General features: G+C 36.5%; 1 protein-coding gene across 1 annotated transcript in view; it reads left to right on the top strand.

Annotated features, from left to right (window-relative positions):
- The window catches only part of LOC137921482 (prickle planar cell polarity protein 3-like), a 183,840-nt gene that overhangs the window by 69,441 nt on the left and 94,429 nt on the right, over nucleotides 1-19,970 (top strand). The window contains exons 3-4 of the mRNA XM_068764257.1: nucleotides 4,083-4,196; nucleotides 5,110-5,238. Of these exons, the coding sequence (XP_068620358.1) occupies nucleotides 4,083-4,196; nucleotides 5,110-5,238 (243 nt within the window). The remainder of the gene's footprint in view (nucleotides 1-4,082; nucleotides 4,197-5,109; nucleotides 5,239-19,970) is intronic.

Raw genomic sequence — 19,970 nt, 5'->3', positions numbered from 1 at the left:
AATTCTTGGAATCAATATTAAAAAATGCAAAGATTTAAATAATAATATTTTATTTTTCTACATAATCTCCCTCCAATGCAATGCATTTAGAATAACGCGTTTCTAACTTCCTTATCCCTTGTGAAAAAAAATTATTTTCTTGACTCTCGAAAAAGTCCTCTACGGCAGCTATAACCGCGTCATTATCGTAAAATTTTGTTCCACGAATTTCCTCTTTTAATTTTGGAAATAAGTGAAAATCACTTGGGGCTAAGTCCGGAGAATATGGTGGGTGGTCAAGGAGATTGAAGCCAGCACAGCGGATTGCGTTGAGCGCAACTTCCGATCGATGAGCAGGAGCGTTATCTTGAAGGAACAACACGCCCAACGACAGTTTTCCACCACGTTTTTCTTTAATCGCTTCACGAAATTCTCGGGATTAAATTTGCATAACAGGGTCCAGTAATCGTCTGGCCTTTTGGCATGTAATCAATAAAAAGGATTCCTTCACTATCCCAGAACACAGAGGCCATAACTTTGCCAACGGTAGGAGCAACTCGAAATTTCTTAATGGATGGAGAGGATGGTCGTTTCCAAGACATGCTTTGTCTTTTAGTTTCAGGATCAAAATGGTGGACCCACGTTTCATCCATGGTGACAAGACGGCGGCAAAAATTATCCGAATCACGCTGGAACATTTCGAGATTACGCTTGGAAATTTCCAAACGTCGCTTTTTGTTTTCGTCGGTTAACATTCGTGGCACCCATCTTGCAGACACTTTTTTGAACCCCAGTGAATCAATTAAAATGGATTGAACGCTACCAAAAGATATCTTTAGGATCTCAGCTATATGTTTTATAGTCATTCTTCTGTCTTCCAAAACCAGATTCTCAACCTTTTTGACATTTTCTTCTGTAACGGAGGTTGAAGGCCGCCCAGAACGCGGGTCATCTTTACAGCTTGATCTACCTCTTTTAAATTCAGCCACCCAGTACGCAACCGTAGAATAGGGTACAGCATCACCCCTAATGTCTGCTGAATGTCCAAAAAAATTTCCTTCGTAGACATTTTTTTCAAACTGAGATATTTTATCACCGCACGTAACTCACTTTTATCCATAATTTTGACTTTGTAGCAACTCGTTGCACAAAAAAATTTATTACATGCGAACGAACTGACAAAAACAAGTGACAGTCTGCATTAATATAGTGTGATAGACACTCTTTACTTTGAATATCGAACTTGATCCAAAAAGATTTCATATATATGCACTTCTAAGAACTTTTTGATTCACCCTGGTATATATGCATCTACATATATTCTTGAGTGATTGCTTACACGCATCGCTTATTGTTAGTCAGTTTAATATATTACAAATACAGTTAACCTTTTCCTGGATTCTCCTTCTTTACTAGGCATATGCCTATCCCAAAGGTCGCCATGATCACCGGTGCTGTGTGATGACCCGGTGTGTCGTTGGTCCATCCAAGGGTCAATCACTCCGCGTCCACCTGCTCGTGGTCGCCGCTCACGAACCTTTCGGCCCTATTGACCATCGGTTGCAAGGTTCTTGGATTAACACGTGTTAATTGAGGACTATAATGAATAATATTTTATTATAGCCTTATTTTTGGCGCCTCTCGTTTAATCCCTATCACGTGTGAACAGAATCTTTATTTACATTATAATTTTTCTTTTTTTATTTCCATTCTTCTCTTCTCTTCGTTCTTGTCAATTTCTTCCTTTCTTTCATCTAATTTACGATATCTCTTATTCCTTTCCCTACTTTGCTTCCATACATCGCCTTCTTACCAGGGTATTACAATTTTAAATTTATTATTTATATTTCTTTATTCCTTACATTTTTATCAATTTATATATTCATAATTCTTATTTATTTCTCTTGTTATCTTATTATTTTTTTCCTGTTACCTTTTTGCAAAAGTTCAAAAAGTTCTAGCGCTTCACGCGTCATTTTTATTCACCAGTGAGACGATGTTCTCCTTCTCTATTGTCTGGTAACAGAGTATGGCATTCTTCTCTTACCGCGGTGAATACACGACAGCTGGTGATCAGCAGATGTACCACGGTGTACCACACCTGGGTTACAGATGCACGAAAGATACTCCACACTCCCTGAGTTTGAATCCATCCATTAATATATTAGCGATACACGCATTGAGACCGCAGCAGTATACAGCATATAGTAGCCGAAGTGATACATAACACTTAAGAAGAAACATTTTTCGAAAAAAGTCACGATCTTTAACTGGCAGGGATACGACCCTAGGAAGAACTTATTAATCTAACTTAATTAAATATCCAATTAATATCGTACGTCGCCGCGCCCTGATGGTGTCTGGTGCAAGGTTAATACTAGCACGATTGAATAAACCAATAAATGTTGGTGGGTCTACCGTGGTGGCAGCATCCCCCTGCGTCTGCATGCAGATCACGTAGAATTTTCATTAACCCACCGCGCCTTTATTGCACCAATATTAACACGAAGCGAATGAATTTATGAAAGGTATTTATAACCAGCTGCCATGACAGACTTCGTATTGCTAGAACTTATTGGCCTTTATGAAAATGTATGGAAGTAACTACTTAATTTATACGTGTACATGTGATATCTCAACAACACGAACGATAATTGCGAGTAAAATTAAAAAAAAAAATTGTGAACTGCAGTTGTATACTTAAGCGTGACATGCCTTATTTTTACTTTAATAAAGGCTAACTATTTGACAGTTAAAAAATACTAAAAAATTAGTACGTAAATAAAACACCAAAACAGTGTTTATTTACGTATTAATATTTTATTTGAGAAAAGAAAACTGTTTCCTTAAATATTTTCCTCTTAATTTATAATGTTTCTCTCTTCATGAAACTTTAAAAAAATATATCAAAATCATCGTTTTAATAGAGGGAGTTACTGTTTGTTTTGGAACGTGTCCATAAGTGGGACACGCTTTGCGTTCATCGCATTATTGTGTTACAGTACGAATGACGCCATAACTATTAAAGTTACAAATAAAACGAGACGTACGACTTACGTAGCACCCTGTATCAAGTTTATTCTACGCAAGATAGTGCCACGATAATTTTTTTATTTCTAAACCATGAACACCACCTTACTATTTAATGGAATCAGGCGTTACCTTGCGGAAGTCCATCCTAAGTAAGAAAAGGACCAATATTTAGCCACTTCCGCACATGCAGTGGTAGTTGGCTCTGTGTTTGGCACTAATCGGTGTAACATAACTCCTGAAGATGGCCCGTGGAGGGGTGTAACACGTGTTGAGTGATTTGACGGTGGCAGTTGTGTAGTTCGCATTGTTTGCCGCATGCGCATTTGTCAGCGGGCTGGCGGGCGGTGCACTTTGTTGCACGACTACCACTGCATGTGCGGAAGTGGCTAAATATTGGTCCTTTTCTTACCACCTCACTGTCATAGGTAGAAATTATTTTCCATTTGATAAAACTTTATTTCGGTATATTTTGATGCTTACTATTCCTGCCTTTTTAACTGCTTTTATCCAGAGAATCTCTTAATAAATCCACAAGTACTTACGTACACTCTGGCGGCATAGGCCTCTCTAAAAATGTTTATGGGGGATAAACCATAATCACGCTAGGCAGGTAGGTTGGCGATCGCTGCGTGGTACGGTACACAAAGGACGCCGCTGACAATCTCTGGTAACTTGTTTGTGAGCAGTAGTAATCTTATATAATTAATGCAAAAAGTGTGAATTATATAAGATTGGATACAGGATTCGAAACCGCGACCTACGATCGCAAGTTTCAGTCCTCCAGCACTGGGCTACTGCTGCTCACTCTGACGTCATTAATTCTGAAGTTTTACTTTTTCTTCTAATTTCAAATTCAAATATTTGTAACTCCTTTATAACCTCACTTCCTTACCAGTGTATGCCTACCAGTGACCTTTGCAATCGAAATTGAATTATTATTTAATTTATATTCAGAATCCTCTCTATCCATCAGGTCCATTTTCTTTATAACATACTGTAAATAACGAAGGGCCATTGTTGTCTTCCCTATCAATGAGACGCTCACTGAAACCAATTACTTTCGTTTCCAGGTCCACCTGTACTTTTCGGCCATCCCAGAAGATAAGGTGCCGTACGTGAACAGCGTTGGCGAGCGGCATCGGCTGAAACAGCTCCTGCAACAACTGCCACCTCAAGATAATGAGGTGAGAACAGAAACAATTTTATTAAAATTATTCCGCACTTCATAGCTCCACTACAAGATCTGAATGTTTAACATTTTTGCTCACGGATAAATAAGCAAATCACAAGTTAATGAAACTAAAGAAACGTTAAAAAATGTATAAAGACTACTTTCTGCACACACTACTTTATGGTGATTTCAATTTTTCCAAGTCTTGGAGGTAGCTATGCTCGGGGTTTCTTTACAAGATAGCCAAAATAACTAACATACCCAATTCAATGGACATGTTATAGTGACCAAAAAACGTACAGGATAGATGACTCTGGGACTTTAAGGATCTAGAGTGGACATCTTGGACCAACAAAGGTGGACAGGTAACCTCGTTCAGGTCGTCGGAAAACTGCAGCCTTCTTCCGCCTGATCCTTTTGGATATCTCTGTTGCGGTTTATGTCCAGTGTATATCCTACTGCTGAAATGATGATTGACCAATTGAGTTTTGGTTAGTAGTCATGCTTTAACCTAAGGCCAATCTTCTCTTGAAAAAGCTTATCAATTATACCTGCTAAAATATTTTGATTTATTATTAGTGTGTACTTTATTACATCGACATTAGACTGACGGCATAGTTAGGGTAGCGGGCAGCGTCGAGACCAGTCGTTGTGGCGATATTTGGAGCAGGTTTACATCCTGTAGTGGGCGTGCTGATATGACGATGATTTTACAATATTCTAATTCCGGCTTTGGTTTTGTATTTAGTATATTTATGCATAATTGTGTATGTTATTATCTTCTTATCTTCGTATAAGTACAGATGCAAATTCCTCTCATATTTGCACGTCACGTTGAAACAATATAGCAGTTCCTGAACATTTTCAGTAAGCTAGGGAAGAAGGTATATAAACCTGTTGTTAATTTGGTGGTGATGGTACTCCAGGTGCGGTACTGCCACGCGCTGTCGGACGAGGAGCGGAAGGAGCTAAGGTTGTTCAGCGCGCAGAGGAAGAGGGAGGCGCTCGGCCGCGGACAGGCGAGGCAGCTGCACGCGCCGGCGCCCTGCGAGCGGGTAAGTCCTACGTACTTGTAACAGCATATTTTCAAGCGCTTTATTTATCATTCATCATCGTCATTATTTACATATGTTTTTATAGCGACAAGAATCAACTGCACAGATTATTGCGCGAAACAAAGTATTTTGTGATATATATAAATTTACGTTGCTAGCCTTTGAGGCTTTGTGTAGCTTCCCAGTTACATTGGAAACGTTCGCGCGTGAGGTTACAGAACGGAAGGGTTCGTGAACGTTGAGAATTTTTTGTATATATCTATATGTATGTACTTGTTAAGCAAAAGGATTTCTTAATTGTCAAGAATATTAAAAGGTACTATTACCTGTCAATTTTTTACGTTTATTGCCTGTCATTGAGTAAAATTTATATTATCGAAATTTACCAATTTATATCTTACTAGAGTATATAAGAAGTTTGAAGAAAGAAAAAGGTAGGTGAGAAATTTTAAGTAGGGTTAAAAAAAAAACTTCATATTTTTAACAATTTATCTGACCTGTCAGATGATAATAAGTTAATATAAAACATCATAACTAATGTTTGTTATTTATAAATAAATAAAAAGTAAAGTATTACATTTAGAGAAACCAATATTACCAATACAAGTTAAGTCTATGAAATAGTCCGTTAATCTTGGAAGCAATCTAGAGCGGCCACGTACCGCTAAAGCCGGGCATTTGTTATACGGCGGGGGTATTAACAGCTCTGTGTGTTATCCGCTCCATCGCTCTCCCTCTGGCGCGGTCTTAGTGCACAACCGTCAGCGATTTTAGGACTTAAATATATAATATAAAATTACTAATAGTAACACAAGTCGAACGAAAATTAAACTTCCTCGCATACCTAGAATACGCAGAGTGTACGTCGTTCAGAATAGTGAGTTCCTGCTATATCAGTATAAATCTCGTTAAAATCGATCCAGCCATTTCAGATAGTAGCCGGAACAAACAGTCACAGACAGAAAAAAGCTAAAAATTTTGTGATTTTAGTATATATATTCATATGCGTCTAGTAAAATCGATTATTTTAATATTACAAACAGATACACCAATTTCAATTATTTGTGTAATAAAAAAAAAACTTATGAGATACAACTCTTTATAACATATTTGGCCATTTAGCCCGCTCCCGCCTGTCCGTATGTGCGCGCCTTTACCGGAGGGCTCCCTAGCGGCGAAACATTTTAATTCAACGGCACATAAATCATAAGGACCCTCTGCGCCTCTGCGATTGGTATGCTGCAGCACACGGGACGAACGCGTTCCTGCGCTGTTACCTGTAATTTAATTACCAGTACTAATGCCGTTATTATTAAAGCTAATAATAACAATATTGTTATCTATTTTGTCATATTTACGCATTTAAGCCTTTGGTTAAACTCTACAATGCCTTGATAATGTTGACACAGCATCGAGATATGCTACTACATGTATGGTTATCGTGTTTCTTATTACCTGAGTTAGAATAATAAAAACAACGGATACGTAATTTTTACAAATGTAATGCGTAGAAAAAAAATATGTGTATATATATATTTTCAATATCCTGCCACAGTTAAATGCGTTAACTTTCCTATTCCACGGCTTATATCCTTTCATATTACCCGGCTTGCAGCGTGGACTTGTTCTTAACGGCTATGTATAATTGACGTGTTCTCGAGTAAGACGTTCATGTTTAATTAAAAACCACTGCAGTTAATTATTACGGATATTAGAAATGACATGCAAGTCCAAGTCAAAGTCAAAATGGATTTATTATACAGGATCATTAGAATCATTTATAATCGTCAGTTTAAAATTATGTTTTTTCAGTTCGTAACGCCATCTATTGAGAAGAAATATCAACAAAATCAATGTAGTTCGTCATTTTTATGTTATAAATAAAAAAATATTATTATTTATTTAAAATTAGAACAAATTGTTTCAAAACAGCATTCTGAACATTGTCTGAAATAGAGTAACATGCCTGCTGTTAGAGCCTGTACTTAACAATTTTCTAATTAAGAATAAAATGGTATAGATTGATCTACGAATATATGAAACACTATGAAACCTAATAGCGGATACCGTAAGTTTATTTTTCTTTCTTAGATCACATATGTGACGTCATCACACGTGTGACTTAAGAGACCTTTAAAGTTGTCAATCACCCGTGACTTTTGGATCCTGTGATTTCGTTGGCAGTAACTGGCAAGAAATGAATCAAACTTTTAGTGCCAGTCAATCTCCCATGATATGCGCCACTGTTTTTTTCAAGTCAGGACGAGTTTAGATCCCTTGTCGATGTGGAATTCAATATTTCTAGTTTCTATCAAATATGATTCTTCTTCAATTTTTAATTTTTTACAGGCGAAGCATTTGTACTCTGTCTAGACTGATGTAAAGCGATGACGAAGTCCACGATTCTACATGCTTGTCTAGAAGAAACCTATTCTTGTCTTGAAGGGGGTTCCTTGGCACTAGAAAATATTAGTAAAACGCTCAGTGCGGGTGGAAGGAATTTTAACCGTGTAAATATGTCGTGAATCCGTGCGGCCTGTTGTCTGATAGAAGAAAGTAGATGGAGGAATTATTGTGTGTATGCAACGTTTATGATGAATGATGAATTATATTATTCCATTCTTCTTATGACATACACAAGTGGTCACTGTAAATGAATAAATGAATTTTAGGCATCACCCATGACTTACGAGACCTATGACGAGATGAAATTAATAGTCCTGACTGAGAAGGTGTAACTTTAAAGTAAGTGTTAGTAATCGATGACGGTCTACAAAATTCATTGTTTCTTTTTTCAAATCAAAATTCATCGGAATCATTCAGACCTCTTTCAAGAGTCCGTAATTAAACAAGCTCCGCAACCCGGCGCCCCCTGCTCTAATTCAGTCGTTTCTTTTTAATTGCCAAACTTTCTTATATTTTTTTACGACGGAAATTATTCTTAACTGTTCCAATTCGGTGCACGCCATCCTTTGGGAGAGGTCACATCTTAACTTTTGGCTTTGAATATTAATTAATAGGTACCTTTAATAAATGTCGTTGGATTTAAAAAAAACGCCTATATACGTTCTTTTGATTGACATATCTCTTTCAATTTCAATGGGCAGGCCTCGTACCGCACAGAACAGATGTGTGCTGGTTCCTTAAACTTCTGGAGTAGATGGCCATTGATTGGCAAGCGTTGAACATTCTAGGAAGTCGCTGAATGTTTTTGTACAATCAGTTCCATTAAAACTTTTTTTTAATTATTCTCCGTCATTGGGAACTTTTTGTACATTCCCCTTTCTTAGATACGCAGGGACATATGTTCTCAATAAATTTCTGACTGACTTTTTTATTTTCATCTATTAGAAATTTACGGAGAAGACCTATGTTCAACAGAGGACTCCTTACTTCTGACGTACAAATAACAGCCGGAGCCGATTCTTTTCAGGGCCTTTATACCTAAGATCATCAAGTCTAATGCCGAGATACTTAACGGTATCCTTCTATAGTTGCATCGAGGTCTGAGCTAAGCACCTATAATGTCCTGACACCTCAAAACCGTAACTGTAAATGCCAACTGTATTTATCAGTGATAGGTAACAATTGATGTTTCGTGAATATGCCATAGTTTCCACGAAGAAATATCAAAGCGAATTATAATGTCTTTGCAACTCCCCCTCTCCTCCTCCCCTCCCCCTCCGGCGACCAATTAGTGGTTAATGTACTAGAAATATTCTCGATTTCCTCCACAGCCTCTCTGATTACGTAAATGCTGCGTTTGTTATAATTGCGTGCCGTCATTTCCTTTTGCGACCGCACATTGTTATTTATATATAATCTTTCCTCAAATGAAATATTTTATAAAAGAAAATGAAACGCTAGTAGTTGAAAACGATGAATAAAAGCAAGTTAATTATTAAAAATAAATTTATTCAATACATGCACCACAAAACAAATGCTTTTCAGAACATGCAACGCTAACTTTGAGGGACTTACCTTTTTAAAGGCCGTTAAATAGGATTTTTTAATATATATCTTTTATAATCATGTAAGTAATTTCATGGCGGTATGAGCTGCGAGTCAGTAGATTCATACATAGTCGAAGTACGAGGGTCAAACTGAAAGTTCTTAGAAAATCAAAAACTAAGCATTCTAGCAAGTTATTAGTTTTATTATAACTTTTCAAAATAGCGTCCATTTACATCAATACATCGCTGCATTCGATGGAACCATTGAGAAAAGCACCTTGCCCACTCGGCCTTAGGGGTCCCTTCGACGGCGTTTTGAAACGCAGCCACTGCTTCTTCGGCGTCCATAAAATGTTTTCCTCGAAGTTTTTCTTTTATTTTCGGGAATAAATAAAAATCGCAGGGTGCGAGGTCGGGGCTATACGGCGGGTGACCCAGTAATTCCACGTCTGAGGTCGCCAAATAGTCGATCGTTTGCCTGGCGGTGTGCGACGAGGCATTGTCGTGATGAAGGAGGATCCTGCTGCGAGGTCTTTTCTCTCGAACTTTTTCCAAGACAAGTGGCAAACAGTTGTTAGTGTACCACTCTGCATTAACCGTTTTTTGATCCTCTAAGACAACTGTCGCGTAATGACCTGTCTTTCCGAAGAACGAGGTCACCATCTTTTTTCCAACACTTCGACCTCTCTTCACTTTAGTTGGCAACTCTTCGGAAGGAAACACCCACTGAGCAGACTGTCTTTTGGTTTCCGGATCATAACAGTAAATCCAGCTTTCGTCACCCGTTAGTATGTCGAACACAGCATTTGAGTCACCTCCGTTAAATTTTTGGATCATTTCTCGGCACCAATCAACACGGCGGAGTTTTTGAGCCTCGGTCAAATTATGCGGTATCCAGCGGGCACAAAGCTTCCTGACCGCTAAATGTTCATGGAGGATTTTGTGCACTTGACTCATACCTATGCCTAGACTTGTCCGAATCTGCTGATAGGTCACTCTTTTGTCAGTCTCTATCATACGCCGCACAACACTGATATTGTCTTCAGTCGTCGCTGTAGAAGGCCGTCCCTCACGCAAATCATCGGTGAGATTAGTTCGACCACGTTTGAATTCATTAAACCAGTTGTAAACTGTGGCACGAGATGGGGCTTCATCGTGAAAAGCCAATCGAAGTCTATCATAACTTTCTTGTTGACTTATATGACATCGAAAGTCATAAAAAATCATTGCACGAAAATTTTCTCGGCTTAAATTCATTCTGACGTGCACAGACAATTTTCAATTTGCCGCCAAATCGTAAAACAAATGACAAATGAATGAAATGTATACTCAATATTATTGGTAAAGAGTTCTATTTTCAAAATTTAAACTTATTTTTTTAATATAATGCTTTTAAGTTGCCAGTTCTAAAAACTTTCAGTTTGGCCCTCGTATCAGGAAGTCGCTCGACTGTTCATCATGGCGATCTTTGTGGGAGGACTATTCCTTACAGCGGGCGTCTATCAGCTTACATGATGATGATGAAATTAAAATCAAAGTTATAATAAAAATGATGAATTAGAAATATAACATCTCAAGTATATAAACCATTGTTTCTAATTCAAACGCACCGACCCGCTAAATGAATCGCGGGAATTCACGGAGCGTTTTAAAGCACTCTTTGATTGCACCCTCACTTTTATTAAACGGGGAAAAAAGGGGGATCTTCACCTAACTGGCCGCAAAGTACATCATAAATTTAATATTTGTATAAATTAAGAATATATAAATAACATATAAAAAATTATCAGCTTATTTGAATATATATATAATTGATGATTACATACGGATCCAAGAAGACGTGGTCATTTACGATAAGCCTCAGGAGAGGGCAATGCTCAGGGTTCGTAGCGAGATTGCTTCAGAAATGAGGAGATCCGCAGTAGAGCTTGAAATATGACCGAAGTAACTTGAAAATTGCTCGAAGACGTCATTCATGCAACTGATGGTCGTTGGAGTTGAAAACTTCTCGAGTGATGACCTCATCATGACAGGCCCCCACTAAGTAGGCAGACGGTATAGTTAAGGTCGAGAGAAATTGAACACGAGCCGGTCGACGCGGTACAGGCAGGAAGGTAAGGTCGAGAGAAATCGAAGATCGAAGATCTTCGACAGATATGATTTGCCGTGACTACATGGCCTGTTGAGATACGCTGCTTATATGCTGAATCCGTGACGCCAAACGAAGAGCCCTTTAGTTGAGAGGTTCTCAATCCTAATTGAATTGACACTTGTGGGTAGGAAACCAACCGCGCGGCTGTTTGCAATGCTTGTATTTATCTTCTGTGGAAGTTTTTGGTGCCTCTCCACATTATAATTATTCGATTAATTGTAATTAATTTCCATGCTCATCTTTCGTCCTTTTCAATATCCTGCATTCTTTTTATTTCTTCGTCCTTTGCAGCGACTTGACGGCTATTTGCATGTCAAACAAAACGGCTGTGCAAAGGGAATAGACTTCTTTTAAAGCCTGCCGTTTGTCGGGCCCTGAGGTCAACATATGTACGATAGGTGTGTAGCTTCTAGTGTGGCAGCTACGAGTTAATATTGTAGTTATATTAAAAACATAAATGAGTGGTAGCTGCTATTTGAACCTAAATATTTTATCGGCTTCTTATTAATACACGAGTCTCGACGTTAAAGTAATCGTCGGGAGACGACGGACTTCGAGCAAAAGCTGCAATGCAATAGGAAGAAAACTTATGCGCAACGTGACTGATAAAATTACATGATATTATACGAACCAGCATTCCGTGATGGCGTTTTATATGAAATGATCATGCAGTTTTCTTCATAAACTAGTGTTTTATTTCAATTACGATAAAATACCTTTCTCTATTCCAAAGATTGTTTATACCTAAAGACTCATCCAGGAAGTCTTCAAAGATGTTAACATATTATCGTTTCGAGAACAATAGATAAAGCAGGTGCGCTCTTGTATTTACGAGCGCGGTACTCACTAATGGATTAGCTGTGCTGTTTACTGTACACGAAGTTTACTACGAACGCCTTTCATATTTCGCGCGGGACGAATGCCAGTGACGTCGCACCGCGGGAATAACTTGTTGTAGGCGGTGGTTGTACTAAGAAAAATTTGAAGACAATGCCTTCCTACCTGTTACATTTTCACCTGAACAATATGAATTCATCATAAATTAATTTAAGAAACACGAAATGTATTATTAAACGCAAATTTTGAGATTAGTTACACCAATTTGACTAATTCGTTTTTCATACTTCTGTTAAAACATGTGAAAAGTTCTTATAGAAAATAAAATAGAAAATCGCAACCAAAACGGTCAAGACATTACTTTTATTTTTTCATACGAATAACAGAGAAAATTAAAACACAATAGATGTTTGTCAGTAAAAAACCTTACCTTATCAAACAATATACATCAATCGTTACAATGAAAATGTAATTTTTAATATTACAGTGTGCTATATAAAAACATGCATTACATAAAATTACATTAAATCATTGAATAAAATTATAACTCAAAATTCCGCTTTTTTGGCCAATAACTTTTTTCACTACTAGGTCGGTTGTTGTTTTTAAAGTTTTCAGTATTAAAATAATTACAGTGATAAGCAATAACTAACTGCAGTGCACCATAACTATTATTGAGTTCAAAGCTAAATTAGCTACAAAAAAGCTATGCATTCTGTAGGAAGATTCGGCTATATTTTACACCAGAACAGCTCTTAAGTCTAGATGTAGAACGAGTCCGGTCATATGTAGAATAATGTAGCCATCTGTAGGATGGACTGGTGAAGTACCAGCTCGAGGCTTTGGACACCGCATAGTCGAACCAAGAAGCTGATTGGTAACGATATTTTGGTGAGCGCTAAGCTCCAAAGCTTGATGCATCAGCATAAAGTTGTCAGTTTATCGGTATTCTATAGACTGCATTTTAACACGGATGAAATTCCTTCCACCCGCTGTGGGCGTTTTCGTAACATTTTTATAGTGCGAACTGCCAAGGAGTGTAACAATCTACCGATTTTCATTTCAATCATTGTTTCCAGACAATCATAAATTAGGAGTCTTCAAGACAAGAGTGAATAGGTTTATTTTGGGCAAACATGTGCCATCGTAGACATTATCATCGCTAAGTTCAAGCGAGACAGAGGTCAAATGTTTCGTCTATAAAGGACACAAAAAAATTGTGTTTATAGATGGTGATAACATTCAAAGTATTATTTAATTACAAGAGAAAAAAGGATTCGTGTTATTATTTATTATTTATTAAATCAAAACGGTTCTTTCTGGAACCTGCGCGTGTATAATATCTCTACACTCTACAACGATTTCATTTCCTCAGTAATTAAAAAAGTAAAAAGTACTTATCAAAAATAATTAATTTAAATTTCAATCGCTACTCCATTGATTTGTATCTATAACTTAGTTAATATTTGCCGGCAATAAGAGAAAACCTCGAAAATACAATGTTCACGTACTCCGCGGTGATAAATCGCGAAACTTGTGGCGCCCTCTCGTGCGACGTTTTTGATTTACGGCGCTGAGTAATGGCCCCGCGCCACCAACAGATGGCGCTGGCGAGTTGTTTATTGCGAGCCACGATTTATGGCGGGGGAGCATCGCGAACAGATGTTCATCCGTTATTGCACTTCTTACCGATACTCGCAACTTTTGTAATATTCGCGAGATTAATTGAAAAGTTTCGTTAGAGTTATGAGATATACAGGCGATTGGTTATAGGAGTAAAAGCTTTATGGATTTAAATACACAGCTGTTTTGTTGTCATAAGCCAATGGCATTTGTAATAATATATAACATAATGATAATATAGTCATCAAATCGTATTACTAAATATAAAAATTAATTTTTGTTACTATCTATCGCTGCAAACTTTGTATCGCTAGAAGTTATTGGCTTGTCACATTTATATAGAACAAAAATTAATAATGTTTAAATTGATTACATTACATAGAGTGAGTTGAAATAGGTGTAAAAACTTCAACGTTTTTAAAAACTTTTACATTCATAACCAATCGCCCTGTATACGTAACAATCACCAATATATTTATTTAATACAATTATGCAACTACTTCTACTGTCTTGATAGGTAATAGGCTTTTTGTAACACTTTATGGTTTTTAAAACAAGAGTATAACTGTATCTTTCGTCACCGACTATATTAAAATAAAAAAGTTTCAAGACTCTTTTTCATTTTATTTTAAACTAAAATTCTCCGCAATTAGTCACGCAGGGATTTATTACAAGTTTAAAATATAATCAGAAAATAAATAATGGTTAAATATTACTGGCTGCAAAATATAAATGTATGAAATAATTTAAAAAAATATTTTTTACTCTTAAGGAATCAAAATCAGAAAATTTTTACAGATCACGTTCAACTTTACGTGATAAAGTATAAACAACTTAAAATGGAAGGTAACACAAACCGTAAGAAAATCAACGGTGAATGCTATGCTACAAAATTTAGTAGCACGATAGAATAACGGAGTGTTTAGGTCGGCAGCCGTCTTCATATTTCATCGGCTAACCAGATGTCATGGCGGATTACATTATTGTCTATTGCGATACTTCTTTATTATTATATAATTGTTGAAAAATCAAGCGATTCTTATTCAAAACCAGCTGTGCCCGCGACTTCATTCGCGTGTAATTTAACAAGAAATTATTTAGTTTTTTGTTTACAATTTATTTTTCAAATAAAAGTAGCCTAAATTATTCCTTATAACATCAGCTACCTGTGAGTATAAGTCCTTTTGAAATCGGTCCAGCCATTCCAAAGTTTAGACGAAACAAACAGACAGACGGAGAAAAAAAAATCGGTATTATAGCCGTATATTCATATGCATGTAGTAAAACGCGGTTTTAATACTAACAACAGATACTCAAAGTTTATTTATATGTATAGTTGAGTGATCCTAAACCAAAATATGAGTGAGACGAGTCCGTTGCTTTCTTTACCATCCCCAAAGAGAAAAACATTAGAAAACAGAAAACCCGACTTCTTTAGATAATCAAAAAAAATATAAATATGTAGAAGATACGTGACTCGAAGAGAAATACCTTCCACGAACAATGAAGCTTTATCTAGTATATTATAATTATAAAATAAAATGTTTAGTTTTTCTTAAAACCAAATTTGACATTAAATCTTGTTTACATTTAGATAAGAACCTAAATCAATGAATAATATCAAAATAGAGCAAAAATCTAAATGAAAGTTCTTTCTGTGGCCTATTGCAAATAGAATCATTCTGTAAATAGTTTTTGTCCAAGGAAAACTTCTTAAAGAATCACATTGCTACGTCATTGAGGATAATTAGTCCGCGGTTTTTATCACCCCAAATTCAGTATTTGGGGTGATAAAAATTGATAAAATGTAAAATTAATTTATTTAACATTGGAACTTTAACAGAACTCTTATTGATCGGCAACTCATTATTTATTTTTTTAATCCATATCTGCTCTGCTTCGCAAGATGTTACAGTTGTGGAAAAGAAGCAGAAAGTAACGTCACAACAACACATCTTGTTATAAAGTTTGACACAGATGTATACATTATCATAAAGCCTAAATGAAATCAAAATAATGAAGCGATATTCTAAGGACTTCTGTCATTTAAATATTTGTTTATTGAATAATAAGCTTTATGCGTCAATTTATTGAATTTTGTTAATATTAGTCCAATAATGTTTTGCGGGATTTAATTAAAAATCTGATTCCGTTTATTACAAATGAATTAGAGACTTTGCAGTCGATACTTTGGTACAGTCAGTTTCTCACGATGCCTTGTAAGTACACTATGAACGTCTCCTAATTTTTGAAATTTATTACTATTATTGTAAATGTACATGATATCATCATAAATATGTTGTGAGGCCACTGTATAAATATTGATTTCTTTAAATCGATTTCTCAAGGAGATTGAATCTTATATATTGAAAAAGTTAACTCTTATCATAATTTCAACTATAAGACTGATTTTGGTTCGCCGCATGTGTCTCCATCTAGCGTCTTCTGACAGCCCCCTTATCAATGGGCAATCTGTCGTAGGATCCTTCTTCAGATTCCCGAGTAGTCTACGGTACCATCTGAAGCTACACGTACAGAACACTATACACCTACACGTGAAGAGCTGCCACTTTCTTGCGAACGTCATCGTGCAACTGGGGTACGAATACCCAGAAAAAATTTTTTGCAAGTTCACGGGCTGCAATAACTCTGCAGAAACAATACTAAGAAATATTTGTTTGATCGTATAGTAGTATAAGATCGTTCTTGTTGCGAACAAATCAATCGCATTGTACGCAGTCTACACTAGTCCATATCATTTACTACGGCTATCGACTACATTTGCCATATCATCAGTTGGCACCCTGAATCGGACTCCGGGCTTATTTATTTCATAGATTACAACTCTGTCAAATTGAAAAGTAAAAAATTTTGGCACTACTGTTACGCGTATCATTCAGTCGACCTATTAAAGTAATTACAACAAATATTAGGTTTAGGCTACGTTTCAACCAAATACATGCGAAGACGCTTATGAGGGAAGACATGTTTATTAACAACCAACAGAATCCATTGGCTTGACCAGGTAAGAAATTCAAAGATTCTATTGGCTCTTTAAAAATAGATTCCTCGTTGCAAATTCTCGGATATATGTGGTGGAAACTCAGCCCAACAATAACACTAAGACCCACATCTTGCACATTAATAAATTAATGGCTTAAGCACCTGTACGCAGTTTCGTACTTTAGAAATATTACTCATATGTGGCATCTTAGACTGCTAAAATTTGTTTCACATAATTTACATGAGAGAATATCGATAATATTTGAAAAAGGACCTACTTGGGTTGACACTGTATATATATAATGACACGGTAACTGATTTAAAAATCTTAATATTTAAGAAGTTTATTATTTCAATCGTATATAGCTGTTTTAATTATGTGGAACAGAAAGAATTTAATATTTCTTTTAACGATTGTAAATTTCATTAAAATAATTATTTTTCAAAACCAAAGCATACGTTTAAAATAGCGCCATCTAGTGAAAGTTCTATGGAATAAATATAAAAGACGAATTCTTCATACTTTCCAACCTTTTCACTAGATGTCGCTACTACTGAAGGATATTGTAACATATAAACCTTTATAAATAATAGATGGCGTTGTAATAGAAATTTACATCAAACTAACGAGATGTCGCTATGCGATTTCAAAACTGGTAATATTCGTTTTGATATAACATTGGTAATGTCTTTTGAGGCCTTTTCTCGGAGGTGTGAAAATTTTTGTTCTTCGAACATTTTTTTTGATCTATTCTGTGTTATGGACGTGGGAAGTGGGAAGCGAGCAGTGTTGCATTCGTCTCGCTGCGTCGTGTTGCTCGCGGCGGCGTCGGCCTCCGTCTTCCTGCGCCGACGACGCGCTTCGCCCGCTCGCCGTACGCGCGGCCGTCATTCATACATCACGGGCCGAAGCAAACAAAGCGTCCGCTGCACAATAAACAAGATTCCATTGATGTGAGCGTCGGATAGACTCGCCATCGCTTGTTTAAAAGTTCACGCGTTTTATTCCTCGCATTTTATTATCTCCTTATGTCAAATGGCGTAACGGAAAGTATTCACAAGTTTATTACTTTGCGAATAACCAATAATGTAAACAATTTTTGCTTCAAGATTTGCTATTTCGTATCAAACAGAGATTAAATTAATTTGATGGAAATGTGACATGTGAATTTGACAAGCCCTGGATCGAATCGATATTTAAAACCGAATTGCGATCAATCAGTCATTGTAAATTATTTGTTCCTTCACGACAGCATCGCAGAAACTATAATAGGTGTTTTTAAAAGATTTTCTTAAAGTTTAACCACCAGAGCTTTATAGGTCGGCCGAGACTCGAGCGGCGTGCAGTTTCATGAATGGAGGCGCTATATTTAGCGTTCCGGGAACGGGCGCATAAAGAAAGGAATTCCACGGGCGCTTTACACTAGGGGAACTATGAGACAAGCTTTTGTCGGACATATCTATCGCGGATCACCCTAATATAACAATATAATGTTTTATATATAATACAACAATACCCTTTTGACCACTGTTTTTGGGAACCTGTCGTTCACCTCCTGTCATGATTAACTTTTTGATAAAACTAATTTTTCACATAATGGATATATTTTCACTCTCATCTTCTGTCCGTCTCAATGTCACACAATCTTTCCCATTTAGTTCATCATAAACTCTTTCATTCCTTTTCGAATTTTATGTCTTTCCATACATCGCCTCGCTTCCTCAGAAATAGATCAGCATATATATAATATTAACTCCAAAATACAATGGTTTATTTTAATTTTACTATTTTTATGAATGAATTAGAAATCTACCAAAACAGATGGGTGCAATAGTCAAATCCATTTAGATGATCACCTGTAAATCACTGTATACTAGCTAACTTTTATAGCTAAGTCTAAAAATGATTGCTCAATGTCTCTTTAACGATAAAATCCACTATTTGAATTAAGAATTCAAGGTTACAAAACCCTTACTTCTTGCACTCTTGAATTTTAACTTCTCCCTTTCAGTCTTTACATAATTTTTGAAGAGCTTGTTCCTCTTGAAACGCTTAAAATAACATATAACATAAATAAAACACTATTTTTTATAATTCCTGTAAGGAACGTCCTGTATTGTTAAAACTTATGGTGTCCCCAGTACGTGCTACGATTGCCTCGGAATGTCATTGCCTCAATTATGACGTCCACATCCACCCAAAGCGCCGGGACAGGGCGGTCACGCTGGATTCTAACACTGCTTATCCATATCAAACAACTATTGGAAAAATCTTTCGTTAAGCTTCCATTATACGTACTTACTATTCTGATTCTATTAAGTTCTAATGTACTTTCAACTGGTCACTGTGAAATTCACTTTATTAATGGTACATGACGATTCACAATAAAGGAATTGCTCATTTGAAGTAGCAGTGGGAGGGGAAATGAGCCGGTTGACGCGACCACATAGTCAAGCTCGCGGGAAGCCTTGTGGTAGACGTCCATCATCTCTGTGATGAAAATAATGATTCGTGAATATAAACATAAAATATACGTAAAGGCTAAATATGTAATCAAAGCCTCATAATCCGATATTTTATATCTACATATATGCATCAACAGGCTTTGTACTATCAAACGTTAATGTCACAATCCAACAGAAAAATAATTCAATGCCACCTTTTTAATAATCTACATTTTATATATTAATTTAAAATGTTAATAATATACAAAGACAATAATATAAAAAATAGTTTTCGAATTCATACTTTGTAAGACCTACATTAGTCGATATGATTAATTTAACACACGTTAAATTTATTTTATTGATGTCAAACTTAGGTGACATTTATTTGTGTCCATACTCTACCTGGTATCCAAATGATATTTAAAGATTCCGCGGGGCGAAGAGTGCGCCTGGCGAATTCAAACCTAAAAACAAACACTTCTTTTAAAGTGACAAAGCTCTAAGGCTTGGTATGGGCCACTACATGCTATTATATTATCGAATAAAGGGGAGCTCTTAGATCGGTTCGGTGAACGCTCCTTATGCGGCTAAGGTTTAGAGTCTCTACGAGGAGACCTCTACTTGGGCTGTCACTTTTCGAGAATACCCGCTTAGCATTCCAACACAAGAGTACCCGAGAGTGCCGAACCACGACATGGCTGGATGCTATTGCCTTA

The sequence above is a fragment of the Battus philenor genome, unplaced genomic scaffold, assembly GCF_028537555.1.
Source record: "Battus philenor isolate CCGP_79_NKW_IND1 unplaced genomic scaffold, ilBatPhil1.0.hap1 SCAF_19, whole genome shotgun sequence".
Lineage (NCBI taxonomy): Eukaryota > Metazoa > Arthropoda > Insecta > Lepidoptera > Papilionidae > Battus > Battus philenor.
Note: the sequence above shows the minus strand (reverse complement) of the source record. Positions and strands in the feature narration are given on the sequence as shown.